Source organism: Lissotriton helveticus, chromosome 5_1 (assembly GCF_964261635.1).
Source record: "Lissotriton helveticus chromosome 5_1, aLisHel1.1, whole genome shotgun sequence".
NCBI lineage: Eukaryota > Metazoa > Chordata > Amphibia > Caudata > Salamandridae > Lissotriton > Lissotriton helveticus.
In genome coordinates this window covers 170,331,715-170,358,800 of record NC_136065.1, presented here as the reverse complement: position 1 = coordinate 170,358,800, position 27,086 = coordinate 170,331,715, and the positions used below count along the sequence as shown (strand labels likewise).

General features: G+C 44.5%; 1 protein-coding gene across 1 annotated transcript in view; it reads left to right on the top strand.

Moving 5' to 3' along the window:
- Positions 1-14,485, top strand: part of ZBTB6 (zinc finger and BTB domain containing 6) — a 47,377-nt gene extending 32,892 nt beyond the window's left edge. Inside the window, exon 2 of the mRNA XM_078641968.1 lies at positions 7,624-14,485. Within this exon, the coding sequence (XP_078498094.1) occupies positions 7,634-8,929 (1,296 nt within the window). The 5' untranslated portion in view covers positions 7,624-7,633 and the 3' untranslated portion in view covers positions 8,930-14,485. The remainder of the gene's footprint in view (positions 1-7,623) is intronic.
- The last annotated feature ends 12,601 nt before the right edge of the window (positions 14,486-27,086 follow it).

Below are 27,086 nucleotides of genomic sequence, written 5' to 3'. Positions count from 1 at the left end.
TTTCCAGGAAGTTGCCCTGATGCATTGTGCGGGTTGGGTTGTGGTCGCCATATTCGACCGGTCACGGGCTGGGTCAGTCACCCCATTTAGTTCACCTCCCTAACAACTAGAACCCTGGGGGGAGCTGCATCAGCACGTCACCTAGGGTGTGGAGGAATTCGACAGAGAGCGGTGATGGAGTGTACACTTTAAGGAAGGAGACCTGTCGTCACAGAGTAGGGCCGATACCACTTTGTATCTGCCCCACTTTTTCTCTTTTTATGTGGGTTTTTGGAAAAGGGATAGTAGAGTGAAACAGAATAGCTACTATGACCCCACCCAGCCCCCACCAAAACCCTTTCCTGCAGCAGAGGTGCATCAGGATTCATGCATCTAGCTCCTTTAAGCACCACCCCTATTTTGATTTTGTTGAGGAGCCCATTCATGTTCCAGGTCATTAGCTGGATCCGACCCGGATCGTGAGGAGGAGGTCTCTGGATAGTCAGGCGGTAACCATGGGTGGGAGGCTATTGCCAAATGCGCATCATAAGGCTGAGGCAGTGTGTCGCTGGGACATCAGAATGTACCGAAGGGATTAATGTGTATGAGTAACCTCCCCCCCCCCCCAATACTTCGGGACTGTGAAGTATCTGTTGCAGGGAATAATAGGGCCAACTGCCAACTGGTCATTTGAACCTGAAACCCATCCCTACTCTCCAACTCCCATAGCTAGACCCATCGAAAACAACCCATGAACAAATAAAGCAAGTCTGCCTATCGGGCCAGACACCTCCCACCATTCCTGGATAGAAAAAAAGTGGCAAGCCTGGCAGTCCGCAAAGGCATGGGTTGGTGAGTCAGCTCAAACAGACACGGTTCGTCAATGTCTCGGGGACCATCCAACCCCGTCGAGCCTACAGTCTCAGGAGATGACCTGCAGCATTTAGGATCAACAATTTCCTCCTCTGCCAAACGGTGCTGTCTCTTATTGCTCCGGCTCCTCCGTGGGAGCTGGGACCAGGGTCCAGGGCAACCGTCTGGCACAGATTGGTTCAAGTTGTCTGTGTCCAGTCGTCTCCAATCAGGGTCTTCCTTGATCCAGTGCCAATGCTCTTTCCGGTTCGTCAAAGAAAATAGTCTTCCCAGTAAGGATGATTTTATGGAGTGCTGGAAAAAGGAGCATATATTGCACATGTATGGCCCATAGTTTCTGTTTAACAGTAAGGAAGGAAAGGTGCTGCTGTTGCACCTGTATTGTATAGATCTTTAAGGAATCGTGGGAAAGGTCCCCCATCTTACGTGCTGCCCAGACGACCACATCCCTATCCACAAAGTTAAGGATGTGTGCTATTATGGGTCTCCGAAGGGAGGCCCTGGCGGTGGCTGGGGTGCCAAGGACCTTTCCCACGACTCCTTGGGTCCTTTCCAGCAGCAAGCAGGAGGACAGATCATCTGTCAGCACCCAAGAGCCCACCCACTGGTAGATGATGTCCATGGGGTTAGGCCCTTCCACATCCTCTGGGATCCCCACAAGGTGGATATTGTTTCACCAGGAACACCCCTCACTCTGACTTTGAGCGCCTTGGACTGCTTATTGAAGTTGCAAGGCATTTTCCTTCAGTGTGCGGACCGTGTCCTCCGTTTCAGGGTGCGACCTTCTGCCGCCATGACTCTGTCTACTGTATTCCGCAAGTCTTGTGAAGTAGGGAGAGGTCAACTCTGAGTTCACCAATCTTCACCCTCCAAGGACAATCTAGAGTCCTAAATAAATAGCTTGAAGTTTAGTGGTTGCTGAGTCTGGAGGGATGTCCTCTGGGCGTTCACGGCCATCCGACTGCTCCTCCTCTGGGTTCTGTGTGGGCTTCATGAATTTGTCTATGTGGCTCAGACCAGTGGGTGGTGGCGGGTTGTCTTTCACCATATCCATAGTTCACTAGGCTGCTATGTGAGCAGTTTATCGAGCCTATTAGTGCGGAAGCAGTACATCCTGTGGGGAAGTTCAAGCATCAGTGCTCGGGACAGGGTGGACCTTCCAGGATGCTAGGAGTGCCACCCTCCTTGGATGTCTTGGGCAGTCCCCTTCCTGGAGAAGCACTCCTGATATGACCGCTGCAGTGGTAAGGGGAAATTGAGGAAGTTTACCTGCCTGGCCGGCACACCCCCCGGCCATCACTGCCGCTTGCAGATCCCTGTAGTTTGCTGTGTCCCCGCTGCATTTGCACCTGTCTGGGCTTCTCTACTGACAGTCTGCCACCAGATGAGGACGGATTACGGGTGGGACTGCAAGTGGAGCCTAAAAATGTGTGTCCGCCATCTTTGCCGTCCAAGCCATACCCCGCACAAGTTACAAAGTTGGTATGAGCTTTGTGGTTTTGACATCTATATTGAACTGTTTTTTTGAAGAATTCACAAATCTGCAGAACTATGATCATGCCAAATAACAGTAAAATATATTTTTTTAACTTTAGAGATGTAAAAGTTGCACGCAGCCATGAAGGCGATAATAAAGAAGCATTCCTGATATAGCATGTTGTAAAAAAAGAAATATAATAAAACGTACACACTATCCTGTGGCAATGCTCCAATTGATTGCCATAATGTGCACTACTACAGATAAAGAGTACCCTCACTTTTTAGCAGATGATTAATTCTGTGGATTACTAAAACAATACACTGACCTTCAGCAACAGCCTGCAAGTACTAGACTGAAGAAGGTGCTGGCTGGCTAGGTAACTGTCTGTGGCTGACAAAGAGTAGGCCCCTGTGCACCCATCACCTGCTCAAGCCGGCCAATGTGTGCCCTGGAACACCAGATGCAAATAGAGAGAAGGCCAGGAACTGGCAAACAGCAGATACTGTATCGCTAGTGCACCAATGCTGTGGAGCATGGCTACTTCTTAGACTTGTGTCTCGCGTGAACTGGCCATCATGGTAAATCACATTTTGCTAGAAACAATATGTTTTAATGTTAAACCATTGTAAGCTCATGTTCTTTGTCCATTGCACTTTAGTTCAAGTAACAAGATATAGTTGAAGCTCAAAAAATGCATATATATGCATGCATGTATAAAATACATTCCAGTTCTTTTCTAGGAAGTTGGGTACGGGTGGCTGAAACAAACAGCTACAGATTGGCAGTAAAGTACACCGAGTGAAGTATTGGGTGCTTAAAACGGTTTATGGGGTGTCTTTTAATGAGGGGCTCTCTCTCAAAGGTCCTTCCTCGCACAATGCCAGGATGACCCTTGTGAGAAGTTGACCTGGTGTGCAGTGCTCACTATTCTAGTGATCACTATATATCAGTCCAAACAACCCTTATTGATGATTGGTTGTAAGTCAACCTTATAGACCAGCTATCCTAGTAGCATGGATACGAGCAGTCTAAGGCTAAGACTCTAGAGGGCGTGTTAAGCCAGCTGTTTTACCATCACATTACCCCTTGAACACCCAGTGAAAGGACACCACACAAGTGTTATGAAAATAAACAGTGTATTTATTAGAATCACAACAACCCTGTACTCTTTATGAGGACAGGGTGCTAGGCACACAACAAAACTCTTACGAAAATACTTAAGTTAGCACAGTATATACAAATGCCCGAGGGGCACGAACCATATACTCTAAAAGTGGAATGCGAATTACTAGCAGGTAAGTAACGATTCTCAGAGGCTTTAGAAACGCTAGGCCTACAATACTGAACACTCAGGTTAGGAGCAGGAGGCCTAGGGGAGCCACGTGCAGAGTGGGAACTCTCACGCGTAAGGCGGGAAAAAGCCTATGGAAGCTAGAAATCACAAAGTTACTGTTCTCGGGCGAACCCGACTAGGTGGGTCGAAAACGACAGTGGATCTGGACCCTTGGATAGTGAGGCTATGCTGGGGCACCGAAATGCCGAAGTTACCTAGCCCAGGGGCTGCGGCTGCATAGGTCTGAAAAGACGTCGGGATTCCTCGTTGACGAACCGGGAGCCTGAAGAAGAAGTTGCTGGCAGGCGGCCAGTGAAGAAAAGTTCGAAGAGATCCAAGCCTGGATCGGGGAAGAAGAAAACCTGAAAGCAGAGGGGACCAAGTTCTTGAATCACTAGCCAGTGATTAAGTGGGCACCAGGATGGCACCGGGCGAAGTCACCGCAGTCAGGTGAGTGGGCGCTGCTGGGTTCTGTAGTCTCACGGACCAGGAGGCGTTGTCGGCGACCAGGATGGAGGTACGAGCTGTCCCACGATGGATGATGCTCTCGACGTCGCTGGACCCAGGATTGGGGCAACAAGTCTTGGCAAATTCAAGCCCACGCGGTGGACCTAAAATGGCGTCTGGAGTGGACCAGGAGGGTCCGGGGTGCTCCTCTTTTGGAAGGGAGCAAGGGCCAGTCTGGAGCAACCAGACCAGCAGCAGTGATGTCGTCGGGCGTCGTTTAAGAAGGCCACAAGCCAGCGGGCTAGTAGCCAAACAACGCGGTGAGCAGCAAAAAGCAGAAGGGCCCCACGCAGATCGTGGAGATGCTGGGAGGCTGAACTTCGGTGCTGGAGCTGCTCAGGGTCGGGGCTTCTCGGTCCCCAAAGCACTCACCAGAGGATCCCTCGGCGGTCGTGCTGGAAAGAAGTCGTGCAGTCTTGAAGATGGCCGGTCCCTCGAGGTCTCGTCGCACCCACGGTTCTCAGCTTGGCTGTAGAGGTGGGTAGACTTCAGAGGTGCCAGGGAAGCCGGTTCTCGTCGAGCTGGGCAGTCGGATTCCGGAGGAAGGACTTGCAGCAGACCGCAGTGTTCTTAAGATGGTGCCTGCGGATGCAGGGTGACTACTCCTTAGTCACAAGGGAGAATCTTGAAGAAGAAATCTTGATGTCCTTTCGTAGAAAGTCGTGTCTTGATTCCAAAGATGATCTAATTTGGAAGGGGGCCTGCTCCTACCTTTATCTGGGAAAAGGGGGCTGGCACGCGACTAAGTCCTGCCCTATGGGTGGGACCAGGAGGGGGGTGGTTACACCCACTTCCTTGGCGGGCTTTTCCCCAGCTCAGGGTCTGGAGTGTCCCTGGAACTGGTTCAAGCCGGCCTATGCATAGTGAGCACCGGGGTGCCACTTGCAGTCACCTTCCTCTGAAGCCCCGCCTACCTAGGATACACAAAATCCTGTCTGGGACGGTGCTGGCACCGCCCATGGCAGGAAACCCTTTGTCCTTATCTCCTGCTCTGGGAGGACTCCCAGCAGCAGGAGGGCAGACTTGTGTCTCGGTGGCAGCATCCATTTTGTGGAGCTGAGGCTCTGTTTGACTTTAACCGGGGTTAGGGGTTACATACATGTCGTGTCCCTCTAGAAGGGTGGAATGCTAACCCCGTCGCCAGAATTGGCGAGGGGTTAGTATTCCAATTCGTATGACACCTTACTCGACATGTTTTGATAAAGCGATACCAGAGTTGGCATATAACCGCGAGGATTATAATGCACTTAAGAGTATATGGTATGCGATATCATGGAAACGGCTAAGGGATAGATCCCGAAAGCCGCAGACAGGCTCAGCTCATGCCAGAGCACCATCTCACACGATTCCAAGCACTCTGCCTTCAGGATTGTTAAGGCCTGCCATAGGAGTGACTGATAGGAGATCTATCTGTGTGTCCATTTTAGGGTTAGATATAGGTATACTATATCTAAAGCAAAGGGTGAGTACACCACCTTGCCCCAGCTGTCGTGCAGCCAGTTGTGTCAGTTTAGTTAGTCAGTCCAGGGGTGGCACAATACATGCTTCAGCCCCTGGGAGACTTCTGGGTGCACCTCAGCCCTGGGTACAGGGACTTGGAGAGGGCCCAGTGCCAATTCAGTACCTGAGTACAATTTGGATAGAGAGAACAGCTAGGCTGTGGGTCTGATTAGCAGGCCCACAGCCAGGGAAAGTCGTAAACCAGTGCAGCAAAAAGCAAAAATCTGGGTGATCATAGGATTGCAGACCCTACTCTCCTACAACCCTCCTGATACGCACAGTGGTGAGACAATTTCTTTCATTCTATACTGGTTACACTTTACGTGTTACTTTGTTGATGGGTTTCTTATTCGTTTCCTAGGGATACAAGGGGAGGGATTAGGGACAGGTTCTCTACATGTTGCCCCATTTCTACTGCCTAGCTGCCACTATTTACGTCTAGTATGGTCAAGATTCTCCTACACCAACCAACCTTCCACAGACCCCCTACCAGCTGGCACTAGGAGGTTGAAACGCCCAATTTCTCACAAAGGTACAGTTTGTCTAATTTTTTTAAAGTGGCTAAACTCACCCAACAAGAAGGTCAGCATTTGGCAGTACTTATTGTAGGGCAGGAACTATATTATTGCTTTGCAAGAAACACACCTCCCAGAAAAATGATGAAATCGGATTTCAGGTTAAACACTAATCCGTTGCATTCTTAGTAGCCACAAAACACAATGGCAGTTTCAACCACAAACCACCAAACAAAATAGAGAGGAGGTACAGTATGGATACAGGAAACTACACGGTTCTCTGACCACGATTGCCATACTCTGTGTTCCCTATACTTGGCAAGAGAGATTCTAACAGAACTTCTTGGATATCTTTCCAGGTTTAGCAAAAGGTGATCTGAATCTCTTTGGATACTTTAGTCTAGTGTGGAAAACTTTGATGAATAGATGTAGAAGGCACACACCCCACCTCCTTTTTTTAAAACATTAAGTGGAACCATAAAAACTCTGGGACTACAAGATGTTTCTAGGAACTCTTGGGGGACAGGAATGAATTTTCCCACAGCCCTTACAAAAAAACCTCTGCGGACTATTAAAAGATATTCATCATATATGTTAGAACGTCCTCTTTAGCTGACCCTTCTGGGAAGAAATCTTAGCAGCTATGACGGAGATACTGGGCAAGCCTATTCCAGATCATTTTACTTTTGTACTCTTAGGCTTACAATCACGCCTTTTTTAATACTAATCTAAGTCGGATAGTACACTCTTGTGGAGCTGTGTGGGCGCAGCAGAACTCTTCTTGGCTTTCTAAAAGACAAGGAAAACACCACCCTTGAATGCACTGTGAGTCCTTAGACTGGAATGGGATGACAATGGAAAGGCTAACCCAGGTTCTGTGCGATTTGTTCAAAATTGTGTGGAGCTCTCTGCTCTCCTATCTTTCACTGGGCACTCCTACACTAATCCTATCCATCATACTTGAAGACTCTTCACCTATTCTCATATTGATGACTGAAAGCAACTTTTGATGGCAAAATCAACCTATTTTGTGTGTTAATACTAATAGTGACACTTTGTGGACCTGGTTGTAACAAGTGGCTAAATCAACAGAGAAATACATGTATACCTTAACCAATGCAGATGAGAACTTAGGGGAGATAGATTTGGAAGGGGAAGAGGATGGAACAAGTGGGACCATTATTGACCCCTTTCATAACAACTATGTATACCTCTCTAGCTGTTCTGATACAAATGTGTTGATAAATGTCCTCTCTATGCAATATATTCAATACACAAAGAGTTAAAAAAGGGCATTGCACAGTTATGCGTGATTGGCATGAGTTCCCTTCATAATAAATTTTGTAATGGTCCTGCAAGGAAAGAAAGAGGGTGTGTAACATCATCATCTGCCTGTAGATCTTTTTTCTGATGTTTCTCCTTTTTTCTTGTAACAGGGTATACAATATGGCCTCCGATTTGGATATCTTACACTTCCGATTTGAACAGCAGGGGAATGGTGTGTTGCACAAGATGAATCTTCTTCGTGAACAGAACTTGTTTTGCGATGTGTCAATCCATATAAACGATGCAGAATTTCATGGGCACAAGGTGGTTTTTGCTGCTTGCTCTACATTCATGAGGGATCAGTTTTTGCTCAACCAATCAAAGCAAATGAGAATATCTATTTTACAGAGTGCTGAGATTGGACGAAAACTGCTTTTGTCCTGTTACACTGGTGTTCTAGAGGTCAGGAGAAAGGAACTTCTGAAATATCTCACGGCAGCAAGTTACCTCCAAATGGTCCATATTGTAGAGAAATGCACTGAAGCGCTGTCAAGATATTTTGACAATGAAAAACCACCATTGAACAGCTCTCACAGCAGTGACAAATGTGAATCTTCTGACAAACCTGATAATGGGGACCACTGCTTGGAGAAAGATTGTGAGATAATTGAGATTTCAGAGGATAGTCCAGTTGATGCAAAAATTGATATGGAACCGGGCACAGAAGATTGTCCGCAAACTGTTGTTAAAAGTCCATGTTCTGACAAGTGTGAAATAAAAGATTCTGAAGTACCTACAGTTGAAGTGGATTATAAGAATAGTGAGATTTGTGTGTTTCAAATGGGATCCACGGCTAACAATGCAGATGCTTCCGATAGAGGTCGTTTTTCACAACAGTGCAACTCATCTAATTCAAACTTGTATTATGCAGAAACGCAGCACTCTTTTATCAATTCTACGGTGGAGAGCCGATTGCCTGAAATAGCAGTAGGCCCATTCCAGGTCTTTTCTCAAGGAAACCAGGAGAGTGGGCCCAATGCAAGCATGTTCCATGGCTTGCAGTGCATGGAAGAAGGCCCTGGTCAATGGCGGCACCAGTGCCCTAAGTGTCCTCGGGGTTTTTTGAGCCTTGAGAACTATATCCGGCATTTAAAGATGCATAAACTATTTCTCTGCTTGGAGTGTGGCAAGACATTTACCCAGAAGAAAAATCTCAACCGGCACATCCGTGGGCACATGGGGATCCGACCCTTCCAGTGTACGGTATGCATGAAGACTTTCACTGCCAAAAGCACCCTGCAGGACCACATGAACATTCACAGCGGAGACAGGCCTTATAAGTGTAATTGCTGTGACATGGATTTCAAGCATAAATCTGCTCTGAAAAAACATTTGAATTCAGTCCATGCAAGGGGCAACAACGACAAATCAAACCCCGACACCATTACCAAGATTACGATAGACTACGATGAATAGAACTTAGTTTTAAACCTAAGGACTATATTTTAGGGTGAACATATTCAAATCTGAATTTTTAAGCCACTTGTGTCCTGACTTATATGCTATTTTAAGATCTAACCATGTTGTTCGGCTGTCCCACCTTTGAATCTTAACTCATTTTATAAGACACAGGGGGTGCTCTCCTGCAAGTGTTTTCACACCAGCAAATCCCCTGCAAGAAAATCACAGGAGCCAAATGATGAAGATTTTCTCCATGCTTTTTTTTAGTACGTAACTACCCCTACTACACATTTATGTAACGGTTCCCATCCCATTATCAGAAGCTTTATTCTGAAAGACCTGTTTTAATGAATTGTTGTATTTTTTCAGACGTTTAGCACATTCAAGTGCTTTTTGCCAACAGGAATTCATCTTAACATTCCTTGGATGGTGCTAGTTTTCTAATGTTTATAATATGGTGGAGTTTTGCACATTTGTTTGCAAATGTAAATCTTGAAATGGTTATTTTTTGTGATCTCCAATGCATTTGTTATCAGACCGGTAATGTGTCTGTATATGTAATTCTTATAAAAGCACTTTCGGGATAGTAGTAAATGGGCAGTAGGCAGTGTAAACATTGTGTATTGTGAGCCTAGTGTAGTGTTACATTGCTGCAAGATGTGCATTTTGTGCAAATGTAAGAAAATGTTCATTATGGTCGATGCCACTATCTCATTGGGTGATTTATGCAGAGCTTCGCACTGGATGTGCTGTCAGGACCAAAATATTGATGATAACAGAATACCATTACCTCCCAAACATTACCTTGGCAAAATTTCCTCTACAACACATTAAGTAATTTTCCATAATATTATACACCATTACCATGTCAGTTTTAAATTAATGACGTATTTGTTGCTACGTTATTTTAATTTAATTTCATGCAATTAAATATCATTTAAATGCACTTGAAATAGTATATCTTTTTAAATACCCTTGTTTGAGAGTAGGGATTAAGGTTTGGGTTATTAGATTTAAATTAATGTTTGTCTCTATTTTATTGATTACATTTTTCATTGTATTGATCACATTAAATGCTAAACATTGCCTATTGCTAGAATTAGCATTAGGGCTAGGATAAGGATACCATATTTGATACAAAGAAAATAACTTGCATTTAATTTAAAAAATAATTGTAATTAACATTAGCATTAGGGTAGTCTCCTTAATTGATTTAATATGAGAATAATTACACATTTTATTGAAAAGAGACATTGAAGGGTTAGGGGCAAGAAAATTAAGTAACATTTTCTATATAATGAAAATACATTAAAGCTGATCAATTATAAATGCTTACATGTCTACTACAGCGTAGAGCTAGATTTAAGGTTGCAGTAGGGATTGAGTAAGGGTACATTATTTAAGGTGATTAACACCAAGTTATTACTACAATAACCTGATATGTCAGTCAAGTAATCTTTATTGTATGTTCAATCAAAAGAAATATAAAGTAGATAAAACATTATGCATAAACTCCATAAAACCGTAAAAGGTCAGTTAAAAGAGAAAAACTCATTTTGTATAATAAGTACTGGGAGTACTGGGTGGGGAGCTAAGATCAAAGTGTAATAGCTGCATTCAAGAAATAGACCAGGGCTTATCAATGTCTTTAAAAGAAAACAAGCAGCAAGACAACATGAATCCGCAAGTTTTTAGTCACTAAAAGCAGTTCATAATATGAAGACCAGGTATCCCAGACAAAGCGATCCGGCCCATTCTTTAGGGGATAGCGTCCTCTAATCTAAGATTCATGATTTTCGTGTATTTTCCGAATTTAGCGAAGTCTACTGGCTCTGTCATGCTGAACACCAAATGTAATGCTTGTTGCAAGTTCGGGTGCCATGAGCGGAAAACAGTGGTTTTAACAGTCTGTGGCACAGTGTAAGACGTACAGGGTCACCACAAAGTAGATAGATAAAAGATCTGATTTTATAGTGGCAAAGACTGCAGTTTTGTCTTGCCTTGGGAGTATGTAATCTTGGTCTAAAATCCTTTTTTTTTCTAGGCCCATTAGCCTGGCAAAAAGGATTTGTCTTGAGCAGCCATTCCGTAGTGCACTTGACAAATAGTAGTGTGGCCGAGGAAATCTAATTGTGCACTAGAATACAACCGCTCCATGGCTCGCAGAGCTCTTGAGTTTCTAAATGTTTTCATATCATTTCCCTTGGGTAATCTTCTAGATTATTTTTTCAGGGCATATTTGAGCATGGCACACGAGCTGCGGGCCGTTTAAAACCTTTTGATCAATTTAGAAGGTATCAATTGCAAGTTGTGAGTTTTGTGACCACGGGTTCTCACTGTGGCTGAAAATGGACTGGATAGCTGCTATCATTGTGTTGGGCAACACCTTGATTTATCTTGTGGTAGTAGCTTACAAATGATGCCATGCTTGCCCACATCTGAGCCACCAGACCAAATTCCAGCCTTATCAGGCAGTTTCATAAATACAGAGTAAAGCTATTAGGCGCAGGATCAAGACTGATTTGCATATGGCTGGGTTCGAACTAAAATGGCATGAGGAGCAAAATAACGATGGATTTAGGCCCACATATCTGTACTGGGGTGAAAGTATGACAATGTTCTGCATTCTGCCTATCAATTTTTCTTTTTGCATTTGTCACCCCAGGTGGGACGGGTATCCACCTGGGTCCCGTACTCTCCATGCCACTGGAGTCAAGCTATCCTGGCTGTTGAGGGGTGAAACCCTGAAACCGGTTCTAGGATGCTAGTTTCCAGGCTAGAGAGGACCTGGCCCGGCAGTTTGGGCTGGACTGTTCTCTTTGGGCGCAGGGTCAAGACTGATTTCCATATGGCTGGGTTCAAATTGGAATGGCATGAAGAGCAAAAAAAAATTGATTTTAACCCAGATCTCTGTACTAGGCTGAACGTATGACATTGTTCTTCATTCTGTCCGTCAATTGTTCTTTTTAAAGACTTTATATGCCTTGAACTGGTATTTGTCCAAGATGCGTACTAGCTGACCCAGGTAAGCCTCGTGTCCATATGTAATCATTGGGAGCAGAGTGGCTGCCAGGACCGGTCTTATTGGAACAGTGGATGGGCTATACAAATAATTATTTATTTTATTCAGAGTGATGATGACTGCTTCAGCTTTTGCAATGGCATGTCTCAGTTGCTTACTATGTCCACCTTCAGTGGTGAACCACACACCCACATAGTTGTAGGAATCAGATTTTTCTATTTGTATCTCCTCTAGGTTCCACCTATAGGTTGTATTTTTGAGTGGGTGGCCAAAGGTGAGTGTTTTGGTCTTAGAACCATTTTCTACCATTTTCTTAGCCAAGTTGTAGTAGTGTAGTGCATTGAAAGCTCTCTGGAGAACGATTCTCGAGTGGTCGAGAAAAATGATATCGTTGGCATATTTACATTAAAGGATTCTTGGTACTCCCAGTCTTCTGAGGACTGTGGTTAGCGTGTTTAAGCGCTACTCTCATGTCGGCAGTATAGAGATTAAATAAAAGGGGTGCAAACACACAGCCCAGATTTAGTCTGCAGAGGAAGAGCTTATATGATAATTTCCAACCAAATGAGAACGGATTGTAAGATCCAACTTGTTTCCGTTGCATGAGTTGGGGCTCTAAGCTTGGTCTTGAGGATGCTGGTGACAACCAATTTGGCCCTCGGGTGGGGGGAGGGGGAGGGTTCACACAGCTGCCTTGTGTGTGTGAGCCTTGCTTCTTGAGCCTTACCTTGAATGAAGAGGAGAGTCTTTTGGCCAGATACCTAGGCTAAAATAAAAAATATTGTTTGGTCGCCAAAAGAAAATATTGGCATAGCAGTTTTTGTGACATGGGAGAACTACTTTGTGTGTGGATGTGCTCCTTGTGCCAGGGAGGAATGTGATTACTCTAAGTGAAATTAGATAGTGGCTGAAGTGGGCTTACCCATTACCTCATGCTGTATGTTATGGTGGATGGAAGAACAATTTTAATGACAGACTCAGACCAGTAGATGAAGAGGGCTGGCCGAAAACCTGTATAAATAAGTAAGTATACTTTACACATAATAGTAGTGAAATCAAAAGTTCTTGGCTAATGCCCAACCTAATAACTGTGCAATAAGGAACATCCTCAGGTCACGGGCGGTTACCCCCTTTCTCTCAGTTAAATAATTTTGTCCTCTTTATGTTGTGCCCACTGTTCAGAGATCACACCACACATAGACCGGCGCTGTAATACACAGCAGGATGACAGTACATACATTAGTGCGCCCTCCCAGATGTCTTCATGTTACTGATACCCTTATTACTTCATGCTGGACACATTGCTCACCTGCTATCGTATCTGTGTCCTCAGCACTTGATTCGCTATTGTATTATTCCCCAGTATAGGGTGTTGTTGATCTATCACTGTACTGCACAGTTAAAATTGTAAATGACAATAAAAAGATTTAAAGAAAAAAATATATAACTGTGCAATAAGGAGTGAAGTTCCCATTTATAACAATTCTGGTACACTCTTACTTTACAGTGTTGCCTATGGCATGAAAATGGGCATACAGACATTCATAGTTGGTCTGAGGATAAGTAATTGTAACTTGATAAACAGCATTTGTAGATGATGTTCTACTGAGCTTTTTTGTTTTAACCATGTTTTTACTTTTGCTTTTGGAACAAAAATTGCGAAATGTGAAATTGCAAGTGAGCCACAAATTAAAATATACTACAAAATAAAATTCAGAATATAACATTGCTCATTTTTCATAGACTTACCAGTGCAAGATTTTGCTTCTACCGACTGGTGCTAATGTTATTCCTGCACTTGTTGGTGAATATGCTGTTGAATAGTTGCCTGAAACTTAGTGTGAAGCATGTGTAACCTGGTTTCCACGTTTTGATTTATCCAAAGGGCAATCCAGTGCTACTGTGCATCACTTTTATTGTGCACTGAGCGTTAGATGGAGCATTTGTGTAAGAACTTATTTTTAATTGGGACTGACCAACAAGGACAGGCGCATTATTGAAGCTTAATAGTGAAGTATGTCTATTGTAATTAAGTATAATTTCAGCAAATTTTGCCTTTTGTATATCTGAATTCACTTCCTTTTCTTTGGATTGTGTGTTCAAACAATGTGGGGGCATCTACAAATTCATTTTTTTCTGCTTTTTGATGTTCAACACGCATGTTGATGATATTTTGAAATATACAAAGACATTTTCTGTTTTGTGAGTGTACATAATGCTTCGGATTACAATTTATGTAAAGCATTCTCTTCTACTTAAAGATTTAATTACTTTACATACGGAGTTAACCAATGAGTGTTGTACAGCATGCTCTGTTTAGAACTCCAACTATCCAGATCATTGCTGAATTTGTCTTTTAGGGGCCGGATGGGACAATAGTGGCATGCATATCCCAATGTTGTACTTTTTCCAGCATTACCTTTTGTCCATAAATCCTGCAATGTACTTTATGAAAAACATGTTTTACCATATGTATTGTTCAGTACTTGCTCCTTTATAAGATACTACCGCTGTTCATCAAAATATTTAATAAACATTCTCCTACTTTATAAGCTATGGTCTCAAGATGGGCATGTCCCATTATTTCATTCACAAATGTGGTCATTATCTGGGATTCAACCTATTTTACCCAATAACTGGGACAAGAAACGGGTACTAATGTTTTAAATTAATTTGAAAATTATTAGTTTTGTAGTATCATTTATATGTATGAAATATGCTGCGTTTTCATTTTTTAATATACTTTAGAGAACCATGCATGCATGTTTTCTAAGTCAGTTTCCATTCTATTAAAAGCAGTTTTAATGTATTTATTTTTGTAAACAAATTGTTTGTGAGTATTCCATATTTACCTCAGATTATTTCTATATTTTCTTTTCACTCATTAAAGTCACCACATGCCTTTTCAGAATATTTTTCTACTTGTTCAAGAAGGTGGATGGAGACACACTTTCATATTAATCACTATAATGAAGATCATAAAAGGAATAGTGTTTCTTTGTCTTAAGAAAGTTGTTCATTACTCCTGATTGTTTTATTCTTTATTTTCTTTTTCTATAATAATGAAGTCACTAGTAATGCCTGTTTAGATAATTTTTCTATTTTTTCAAGGAGGTATATGGAGACACTTTCATCAATTGCTGCAATGAAGATCATGAAAGGAATACCAACTTTTTTGTCCTAAGAAAGTTGCTTTGTCGAATCAAGAAGCCAGTGAAGCCCAGCTATGTCCATTCGCTGATAATTATGCTGGTATATGGGGCCACATCCAAAAACTATATTTTCAGTTTCTATCGCACTTGAGTGCAGACACCTGGCTTAGCTCATGTTATTTTACTATTCTAAATCCAAAGAAAGGCAAATACTACATATATTTTTCTATTGTACTTGTGTAAATGGGAAACCAGGCGGATTCATTATAACCTTTTTAATCTTACAATTACTATTTTGGCCGAGCATGGAAGAAATGTTTTCTAATTTATGTGATTATGGTTGTCTATACGAAATAAGTTTCACAATTTTAATCCAGTCTTCATAACTGGTGGTTTCACTGTTCCGACCTAGGAAGTATTTGCTTGTTATTTCTTGTGGAGTCAGTTGATTTATAAAATGCATGATTATCCATTGTTTATACTTCACAAACCTAACAGCAGTGTCTCATGAAAAGGCAGATGTTTTTCTCTTTAAGGCTCTCAAATCCCCACAGCAAGTATGGTCAAAATCAGTTTCTATGCAAACTGCACATCATTTATATATTTTGCACGTGTTAGGTCGAAGCCTGCGTTGCAGCATATGCGCTGTCGCATGCGAGAGTTCTTGTTAGCAAGAAGGGGCATGAAACCACGCTCCTTCTTCCATTGGCCGGCCTCGCCAAACGGAGGCCTGCCACTGGACAAAGCCTGTGTTCGGATGATTTGTCCGGCTGTGATCCCGCCTCTCGAGGACTGGGTGACGTGACTTACGGTGTCGCAAGCGTATTTTCTAAAATATCGCCATGGCAACCATGAGTCAGGTCACCAGTCCGGGAGGGGCGGGATTTATTATCCCGTTTCCGGCTATTTTTTTTTTTTTGCATTTTTGCAGTCGTTCCTCGGCGGTGGAGAAGGTAGGGGAGAGGCTGTGCTGGTTATTCAAACGTCATAGGGTAAATATTCCTGTCCTGTAAATGCAACTTTTGCTAACAGTACACTTGATTGCATGTTGTTTGTTCGTGCGGCGGCGCACGGGTTCTCCCCTCTGCAGAAAGCAAAGCTATAGTCTCTTAAATAACTCATTGTATAGAACCATAATTCCCACAGCAAGCATGCTAAACAGGCTTAATTGGCATTCAGTTTAAGAAACAAAAACACGAGTGCTGCTTTAGTGAGGGTTAGAAAGAAGCGTCACTGAAGAAAATCCACCAAAGTTACAGGAGGGAAACCTAGGGGCTTATTTACAAGCCCCTTGCACCACGCAAGGGGCTTGTAAATAAGCCCCATAGTTTCTTGTTTAGGGATATTCTATATACGTTCTCCCGGTCATAATCATGGGGGGAGGGATGAGGACATTTGTATAGTGCAACTCCACAAACCGCAGTGCCTCGAGGCGCTGTGCTATACAGTGCATCATTAAAAGTGTGCCACATTCTGTTCTGGACATGTTCCATTTAGGCAAGATAATGGCGCCACCGTGCAGGGGGTCAGAGTGATTTACCTAGGGTCCTGTCATTTTTTCTGTTTCCACTTTTGAGGTCGGAGGTAAACATATGGAGGATGTGCCGAGCTTGTGCGATGAGCGTTCAGGTCAAATGAAGGCTGATCCAACCTCATTTCTACCACATATTTATCACTTTCCACCTATTACTGGGTTGTGACATGTTTTCTCTTCCGCCTGTATAACGTGTATGTCTTTCGCCTGGCCAGGGGTGGTTTGGCAAGAAAGCAGTATTTATTTTGAGAGTTCGTGACATCTGCAGGCCCAAGCCCTATTAAGAGAAGGGCACCAGGGCATCTGTTGGAGGCCTGCTATGGCAGGGAGGTGTCTCAGAGAAAGTAGACTGCAGCAACAGGTAAACAAAGCACTGACTTGCTGTTTTTCGCCTCGAGCTACATAGAAAAAGTGGCGCTGGAGCTATAGGTGTGAGTGGCAGCTGGTGACTTTTGAAAGTGGTGAGGCGTAAAAGATGGAAATTAGTTTGACATTTGAAGTGTGTGAAACAAGCAAGCTGCATTATCATAAGGTCCAGACATAGGTGTTCTCACCTTACACATTTTGAAAAATAGATTTCCAAATGGGACATTTAAAGAAAAAAAAATAGTAAAGAATTTGGTTTAAATACTGCAAGGTTTATAAGGCAATTCTTAGTGTCCCTTAGAAATATTTTAAAACTTGAACGAGTGCGCCTATGTCTCGTGGCACTAAATATTTTCAGTGTGCCTATCGTCTCAATCAGGAAGATAATGCTCAGCATAGGAAATGCACACCTTTCACACACTCACATAAAGCTGCACCTTGTTGCCATTGGAGTTTTCTGTTGCATTGAAGTCAGTTTGATACATATCAGAATCCTCATCTGTCAGGGACATGGCAAAAAGACACATCATGAAATGGATGGACGTAATTTACATTGCGCTTATTGGCTTCAGATGTGTAGATCTAAAGTCTGTTTCACCATATTTAGTACTCAAATGTACTCAATGTGTAAGACTGTGCAAACGGAGAGAACTTCTCTCTGAGCCCCCCTCTGAGGTATGCTGCATAAAAGGGTATTAGAACAAGCATTGACCTAGCCAATAGGTCTCGCTTTTGGGACCTTATAAGTATTTAGTTATGCAACAAAATCAACTGTTGCATGGCTAAACACTTATAAGGATATAACTTTATCGTCTTTGGTAAGACTATGTAAAGATTACTGAAGCACCAGCTGGGTCTTTTGCCAAAATCAGGTATAACACCTAAAGAAGCTGTACTTTCTCTCCTGTTGAAAATCATCTAATTGTCTCCAAATATTTACTTTTTGAAATGGCCTATTTCCGCTCGAGTTCAGTTGTGCAAATACATTTCAGACTACTTTTCTTTTTTTTAAACATTTTTATTAACATTGCGAGAAACGGACAAAAAAACAAGTCATTTATTTTAAACATACAATAAGACAATCCAATGTAGATTATTAATACAGAGGTATAATTTTGTAACAAGAAATTCATATAAAATTAAAAATATATCCTAGGTGCATTGATGTTATAGTCTTAACAAAACTAAAACAAAAAAGAGTCTATAATCGCAGTTTACATAAACATTCCCCAAATTCTCTCCTGTTTCCTCATAGAACGGAAGCCCCTTACTTTGGCTAGTGCTTGTTCCATCGTAAAAATTTAATTGACTAGCAACCACCACTCCATAACATGCGGAGGTTTCGGAGAGATCCAGGCCCTAGCAATAATCAATCTTGCACAAGCATTTAGAATAGTATTTAAATCCTTATGTGGGCTATTTAGTTCCAGTACGTTTAACAACACCATTTGAACTAAAAGAGGAGGGAGAATAATCTGTTTATGATTAAGAATACCTTCTATTCCTTTCCAGAACTCACATAATGCGGGACAAGAGTAAAGCATGTGTTCCAAATCCGCTGCCACGAGGTTGCACTTAGGGCATTTAGAACGATCATTGAGTAGATTACTTGATGACCAACCGGAAATTCTTTGTGGAGTATAATACAGTTGACAAACAGTTCTATATAACTGAAGTCTTAAACTAGAAGACTGAACCACTCGGTTGATAAGGCAGAGAGAAGCGGATATCTGGTTCGGTGTTATATTGAAACCCGTTCTTCAGACTACTTTCCACTCAATCATCTTATTCGGAATTCATATGTAGATGAAAAGGTTTAATAAGCTTTTGCTGCAGCCTATTTATCTCTTAAGACTGGTCTGGGACTGGAAAAGTAATGCAGGATCTATTTTTCTGGCTCAATACTCAAGACATCTAACTGTTCTTAAGAGAATGCTTTTCAAAAGAAGTTGAGGACCTATTTTGGAAGAAGAAAACCTCTCCCATCATTCGTCTACAATGTTGAGTTCTTTTTGATATTGTTTATCTATTCACAAATATCGCTGAGACAAACGAAGCAGCCAGAACATCACCCGTCGGTCGTGCTGTCTCTCACACTAGTGTTGAAATTTTCCTGAATGAATCTTTGTTGTTTGGCACCCGTGACAAATCATGAAGCTTTCTTAGGATTTCTCGTACATGTAGAATTTAAATCTGGGGATTCCAATTTAGATCCACTAGATCTGCGTCTCATCCCAGTGATTCATGGCAACGGCAGATAGTGTACGAGATCCATTCTTTCTGCAAGTACCTGAAAGACTAACATGGATTCAGCCCTACTTTATTGACTCAGAACACATTTCTTCTTTAAGTGATTCATAGAAAATAGTTTGCTGTAAGACACTTGATGAAAGGGTCTCTTCTATATTGTTGTGGGGATTCTGGACATGCACAGACTATGCGCAGGAAAACAGGACCTCGGTGTATAGGGGTTGTACATTCCTACCACTTTAGTGCCCAAAATCCCAGGACCAACTGGTTATAGTGTTACATTCATTCTCTGACAAAATCACGAAGCTGCAAATGCTTAGACAACCCAGAACACAACACTCCCGACTCTCTCAGGAATCGAGGTAGCAAGACATACCCTTTCGCTCACTCACTCGTACTTGTCCTCAATAAGGATAGTCTGAATTACTGTATAGTTCAAAATGTTTATTTTAACTATCATGCTCTATAAAGCAGCAAAATGCATAAACCTAGCACAGTTAGCATTGATAAAATATTCAGCACGATAGAGGGAAGAGGGTCAAAAAGTTTTAGACTCTACCACCCCAGACCCCCAAGGAACTCAAGTGCACACACAAGGGGGGTGTACAGAGTATACAACACAAACACAATCAAAGTAATCCCCAATCAGGCACAACGCTCTGTTTGGAAAAACTGCCCTCACTCACATACCAAGGTATGTGACATGCTTCATCATAGGGCCTGCTTACAATACGCCCCGGTGTAGCCACACTCAGGGCGGAGCATGAGGGAGGGGAAAAAAAATAATAAAATCCACTAAACAAGATGTACAACCAGAATATGTCAACGTAAACAACACATAACATGTATTGAGGTGAGAACCGTGTAAACACCAAGTGACCAAAACTGAAAGTGCGACAAAAAAGTGCAGTTTAAGGGAGATGATAAAACTGATTAAGGGTGCCAACCAAACAAGTACCTTTATTAAACTTCCCTTGGTACCCCTATGAGGATTAAAAGTAAGAAACGGATGGGAAATGCCTTAAGGAGAAAATTAGGTATCTCAAGGCTTCCCTCCTACCACTGCTAACGTCAACATGTTTCGATCGCTTTATATGTGCCTCTAAGGGTCACTCCGGTCTTCTTCAGGACCGTCTCAATCAGTGCCACTCTCGATCCTCCCGTAGTTCGGACGATGGATCCCAAAGGCCGGGGCAGGTCCACCAGATCCCTACCCTTCCTGAGTTATGTGTGGAGACTGATCCCTGTAGTGCGGGAATACATTCACTGCAGGAGCACAAAAAGAGGGGATAGATACACCCACTTATTACTATCACTCTCTTTCGGTTTCTCCATTATTCTCATGCCTCCTACAGAAAGTAGTAATCATGCGTAGAACATATACTGGATGAGCAATGTGCCAATACGTCTTGTTTAGTGGATTTTATTATTTTTTCCCCCTCCCTCATGCTCCGCCCTGAGTGTGGCTACACCGGGGCGTATTGTAAGCAGACCCTATGATGAAGCATGACACATACCTTGGTATGTGAGTGAGGGCAGTTTTTCCAAACAGAGCGTTGTGCCTGATTGGGGATTACTTTGATTGTGTTTGTGTTGTATACTCTGTACACCCCCCTTGTGTGTGCACAGCATTGATACAATACCATAGAATATGAAAGGGGAAGTCATTATATATAGACAGTGGAAAAAGGACTATAAGGCCTAACCACCCTCCCCTTGGTAAGTTGAGGTTTATTATATAAAGGAAGATCTCTGGGCTATGTCAGCAGGCCCCATACCTTCAAGCCTAGATGGTAGCTTTACATCTTAAGAATAGCATAGCTCTTCTCGAAGGAAAGGTTTCCCTCCAAGTGTGTGTGAACAACATGCAACTCCGCAATATCAATGCACGAGCTTCTAGCAGTGCAGCTGTGTGTAGCATGTTTTGACTAGGTAATAGGGACTGACCAGAACAGAATAGAAAGGAGCATGTTTTTCAACCTTGCACATCATGTTCAGACTAAACTCCAGGAACAGCAAAGAACGCAGAAAGCAGACCGAGTCTTGCAAAATAAAGTCATGTAGTAACGTGCGCTTAAGCAGCATCATAAGAGCAAGGAGCTCATGCTAACTTAGCAATGTCAAGAATGACCCTAAGGGCCACATAACAGTATCTTCTGTTCTGGCTCTATGCTCCACATTGTAGATTATCATCCGAATGCCTCCAATGTGGTGTGGCACTGAAATGCCCCTGTGGTGTTCAAAGGTATGCAGTTTGTGCCAGGCCTACCATATTTCTTCTGACGAGTCTCCCTGTCACCATTGTTTGCACCTTTTTAGGTCTCGCTGAGCCAGCGCATGCGCTGCTCTGAGACATTTTGTATCGGGGTTTTCAAAGTGCTCCAGTGGCACGCACGCATCACTAGCGTGTTTTTAAATTTTTTATACATTACTACAAGTTTCCCGCACCGCGCGGCCAATGCTTGTTTCTCTCTAGCCCTTATCTCTGCCTCTCTTCCCTCATCTTCCCCAACTCTTGTCTCCCTCTTATCGACTGAATTAATCACTCTATCGGTCCCTTTTTCAGAATCTCTCTTTGCTGTCTCTTTCCTCGGTTTATCTGCGACAGTGTATTTCTCTGTCTCATCTGCATGTCTTTTTCTCCCTTCTTTTTTCGGTCTTTTCCTTTTCTCTCCCTCTCTACTTTTGTCCTATCTTCCCAATTTCCTGTCCAAGAGTCAACGTCTTTCAACGCCAGCCTCTTCCTCCCGCTGCCCCCCTATGTGGGTTCAATGTTGCTCTTTGCCATGTCTGTCTGTCTCTTCCTCCTCCGCTTCTTTCTCTCCCTCCACCCCTCTCTTCCAGGCCTGTACAAACTCTGTCTCACAGAGACCGACATTTCTCCACCTGTCTATTAAACAGGACGGTCTCTTCCCGTTAGAGCCCTTTTTCGGGCTTCATTCAAATTCAATTAATGACTCCTACTGCCCCCCCAGCGCCATCAGCAAGGGGAGGGCCTGAGGCGGGGGCGCCATGAAGCGGAGCAACCCTCCCCCTCCCCACTCCCCCTCCGCGCCCCCAGACTGCGGTGGTAAACAGACAGTTTTATTGTATATTTCAGGACATGTTTTATTCCGGGAGCGTTTCGTTTCATCACCGACTACAGCTTTCATTATTTTTTGTCTTAGCTCGGGGGGAGGAGGGAGGTCCTTTTTTATTTTCATCCCTCCCCTATCCCCCCACTCCTAGTGCGGGGTGCTCAGGTCCTGCAGGGGTGAGTGGGGTACATTAAAGACCAGAAATGAAGGCCCCCAATAATTAATAATTGAAGGTCCGGGCGGGCTCAGGGTCAGGTGCAGTAAATGTTACATACTCTTCCCCGTGTGTGTGCGCGCGCCACTGTTTCTTCGTGTGACATTGTATGTTTGCAAGTATATATCTATACGTATATGTGTAATTCAATGCATGTGTGCCTCGCTTGTTTGTGTGTCTGTGTATGTGTCTGTATGTCTGTCAGTGTGTAATGTGTGTGCGTGCTTCAACTACGGAAACAAACAAGCATTGGCAAAGACAAAGCTATACTTTAAGCGACCTTTGCCAATGCTTGTTTTGTGTGCAACAGTACACGTAAAATGATGGTATTCTCCTCATCATAGAAGCCAAGTGGCCCCATGTTAGGAGTCCTACCTAATGTCGGCTCTATTAAAATTGGTTTACAAGACTTTGCTTGCTGTAATTTTTGGCGCGTGCTAATAATGTTAAAATGAGAATACAAGTTTCAGAATGCAAAACGTCATTTTGTAAAATAATGAACCAGTGCCACACGGTCTAGTGCTTTTTGCCACCTAGCACATTTTCTTGTCAAAAAAGACCATGTGTTGGCAAATACGATCTCTGGTATAATCTGAAACAAGCCCCCGGTGGTTATAGCGCGCTATACAAATTAAATAAATAAATAAATAAAATTGGCATAGCCAATAGGTCTCGTCTTTGGACCTTATAAGTGTTTAGTTATCCAGCACAATATCCTTGGTGCAACAACATCAAGTGTTGCATGGCTAAACACTTATAAGGTCCCAAAGGCGAGACCTATTGGCTATGCCAATGCTTGTTCTATTCTGTGACACATGTACACAAACCTTTCTTGTCATTTACATGGCTTAATGGTCTCATGTCACAGGTCATTCTTCCTATAACTGCCAGTAACTGTTGATCCTCCCAACTCAATCCTCTGTTCAGCTAGTAGGGTTATGCCAAGTCACTTAGGCAGAGGATAGAAAATGGTCAAATAGATAAATACAAAGAATCCTGTTTTAATGATGGGTAACATACACCATGGAAATTCCAGTTGACCAGTTGCAAATGTTTTCAGTTGGATCCGGTTGAAACCACTTGTAACTGGTCAAGTGTTATTTCTTAAGTAAATGATAGAATGCAGGCTTGAATCGTGCTCTGTCACAGTAACACGGACATAGAATTCCCAAATTAAACTGTTGCTACGTCTCGCCCAGCATCAAGCTGCACAGCCACAAAGACACAAGTCGATAGAATCCAACAACAAGAATCCAAGTAATCAATTGTAATCCGTGTTTATTTTAGAAGTTCACAATGGAGGCCGCGTGATTAGCAACTGTAAAAGCTTTAGAAATACCCATCCAGGCTTTCTTCAACGGCACGTCAGAATACATGTACAATCCTGGGTAACTGTGTAATTTTCACGGTAGAGCTTAAAATGGGTGAGTTTCTGCTGTGGTGTACGCAATAGGTTTAACAATTGCGAGTTCGTTTGGTGCAGAATTGTTGTGGCGTTTGGATGAAGCAGTCACGTTGCCAGTAACATCGATAAGACACAGGGTACAGATTTTATCAGGGGCGTAACAAACGCCCCGCGGTGCAGGGAGCCCCACTCTCTTCAATAAATGAAGGGGGCCCCTCAGCTGTGAGAGAGGCCTGTGCTAAAGCAAGCCTCTCTCCCTCTAAAGCAGGTGCAGGCTGTCTGCAGCCTGCTCTGAGCCCCTTGACCCCTCCCTCTGACTGAAGAGAAACAAAGTATCAACATACATTGTTTCTCTTCAGTCAGAGCGCTGAAGGACCGGAAAGAGAATGGCGTGGGGGCCCCAGAGAGCAGAGGCAGCACAGAACTCTTCTCAGGACCCTGACAACGGTGGGAGTGGGGGCCCCCAAAGAGAGCATTCTCCAGGGCACAGCTCATATGAGAAGGGATGAGGCAGCAAAATGGTGCCCTCAGGAAAGCATTTTTGTTAGAGGGCACCATTTGGTTGTCCGCAGGTGTGGGGGGGGGAGGTAAGGGTGGGCTGAGAAGGGTGCAAGGCAGAGGGGAGAAGGGTGCAAGGCAGAGGGGAGAAGGGCGCAAGGCAGAGGGGAGAAGGGCGCAAGGCAGAGGGGAGAAGGGCGCAAGGCAGAGGGTAGAAGGGTGCAAGGCAGAGGGGAGAAGGGTGCAAGGGAGAAGGGTGCAAGGCAGAGGGCAAGAAGGGTGCAAGGCAGAGGGGAGAAGGGTGCAAGGAGGAGGGGAGAAGGATGCAAGGCAGAGGGGAGAAGGGCGCAAGGCAGAGAGGAGAAGGGTGCAAGGTAGAGGGGAGAAGGGTGCAAAGCAGAGGGGAGTAGGGTGCAAGGAAGAGAGGAGAAGGATGCAAGGCAGAGAGGAGAAGGGTGCAAGGCAGAGGGGTGAAGGGTGAAAGGTAGAGAAGGGGGAGGGGAGGAGGGTGCAAGAGGGAGGGGAGAAGGGTGCAAGGGGGAGGGGAGAAGGGTGCAAGGGGGTGGCCGAGAAGGGTGCAAGGCAGAGGGGAGAAGAGTGCAAGGCAGAGAGGAGATTGGTGCAAGGCAGAGGGGAGAAGGGTGCAAAGCAGAGAGGAGAAGGGTGCAAGGTAGAGAGGAAAAGGGTGCAAGGTAGAGAGGAGAAGGGTGCAAGGTAGAGAGGAGAAGGGTTCAAGGCAGAGAGGAGAAGGGTTCAAGGCAGAGGGGAGAAGGGTGCAAGAGGGAGTGGAGAAGGGTGCAAGGGGGAGGGGAGAAGGGTGCACGTTGAGGGGAGATGGGTGCAAGGCAGAGAGAAGGAGGGTGCAAGGCAGAGAGGAGAAGGGTGCAAGGCAGAGAGAAGAAGGGCGTAAGGCAGAGAGGAGAAGGGCGCAAGGCAGAGGGGAGAAGGGTGCAAGGCAGAGGGGAGAAGGATGCAAGAGGGAGGGGAGAAGGGTGCAAGGCAGAGGAGAAGGGTGCAAGGCAGAGAGGAGATGGGTGCAAGGCAGAGAGGAGATGGGTGCAAGGTAGAGAGGAGAAGGGTGCAAGGCGGAGAGGAGAAGGGTGCAAGGCAGAGAGGAGAAGGGTGCAAGGTAGAGAGGAGAAGGGTGCAAGGCAGAGAGGAGACGGGTGCACCGTAGAGAGGAGATGGGTGCAAGGTAGAGAGGAGATGGGTGCAAGGCAGAGAGGAGAAGGGTTCAAGGCAGAGGGGTGAAGGGTGCAAGGGGGAGGGGAGAAGGGTGCAAGGCAGAGGGCAGAAGGGTGCAAGAGGGTGGCCGAGAAGGGTGCAAGGCAGAGGGGAGAAGAGTGCAAGGCAGAAAAGGAGAAGGGTGCAAGGCAGAAAGGAGAAGGGTGCAAGGCAGAGAGGAGATGGGTGCAAGGCAGCGAGGAGATGGGTGCAAGGCAGAGAGGAGATGGGTGCAAGGCAGAGAGGAGAAGGGTGCAAGGCAGAGGGGAGAAGGGTGCAAGGCAGAGGGGAGAAGGGTGCAAGGCAGAGGTGAGAATGGTGCAAGGCAGAGGGGAGAATGGTGCAAGGCAGAGGGGAGAATGGTGCAAAGTAGAAAAGGGTGTAAGGCGGAGGGGAGAAGGGTGCAAGAGGGAGGGGGAGAAGGGTGCAAGAGGGAGGGGGAGAAGGGTGCAAGGGGAAGGGGTAGAAGGGTGCAAGAGGGAGGGGGAAAAGGGTGCAGGGGGAGGGCGAGAAGGGTGCAGGGCAGAGGGGAGAAGGGTGCAAGGGGTATGGTGATGAATTTAAAAATGTGCCCCCCCCCCCCCCCGAAACATTTCTACAGACGCCCATAGGAAAAGCACACTACTATGTGAGAGAGTGGAGAGAGACAGTGGAGAGAGCGAGAGAGAGGGTGGAGAGAGACAGTGGAGAGAGTGGAGAGAGAGAGTGGAGGGAGAGAGAGTGGAGAGAGAGTGGAGAGAGCGAAGGGAGAGAGAGAGTGTAGAGAGAGTGGAGGGAGACAGTGGAGAGAGAGTAGAGAGAGAGACAGTGGAGAGTGAGACCGTGTTGACAGAGTTGAGAGAGAGAATGGAGAGAGAGAGTGGAGAGAGAGTAGAGACTGAATACTGACTGACCGAGAGACTGACTGGCTGAGAGAGGGACTGACTGACTGACTGAGATAGACTGACTTACAGAAAGAGAGAGATAGAGACCGACTGACTAACAGAGAGAGAGAGAACCTGACAGACAGACAGACAGACGGACAGACAGACTGACACCTAAAATTGGGAAAACTTCCCCGGCCTACTGATGGCAGGGACCCTGTAATGAATGGACCACCACCTATGATTGCCTGCAGGGAGACTAAGCCCAACCTTTAACTCCACCATCCAGTGTTACTTATAACAGCTGGATTGGTGACAGTGGTGTAACAATCGCCCCGCATCCCCTGCAGTATGGCGGGTCGCTGGCCTGAGACCTCTAGACTGGCACGGAGGATGGGAGGTTTGCAGGGGGGAGGCCCTCAAGTTTCGATACCCCACTGGATCTTATACTTGTTGCACTGTAAGTTTGTGTTTGGCATTTGCTTGGTTCATGATAATTGGCTCTGCGCACACAGTTGTGCATGGGGCACATTGCACTTTAGGCATAAACACATATATTTTGTATTC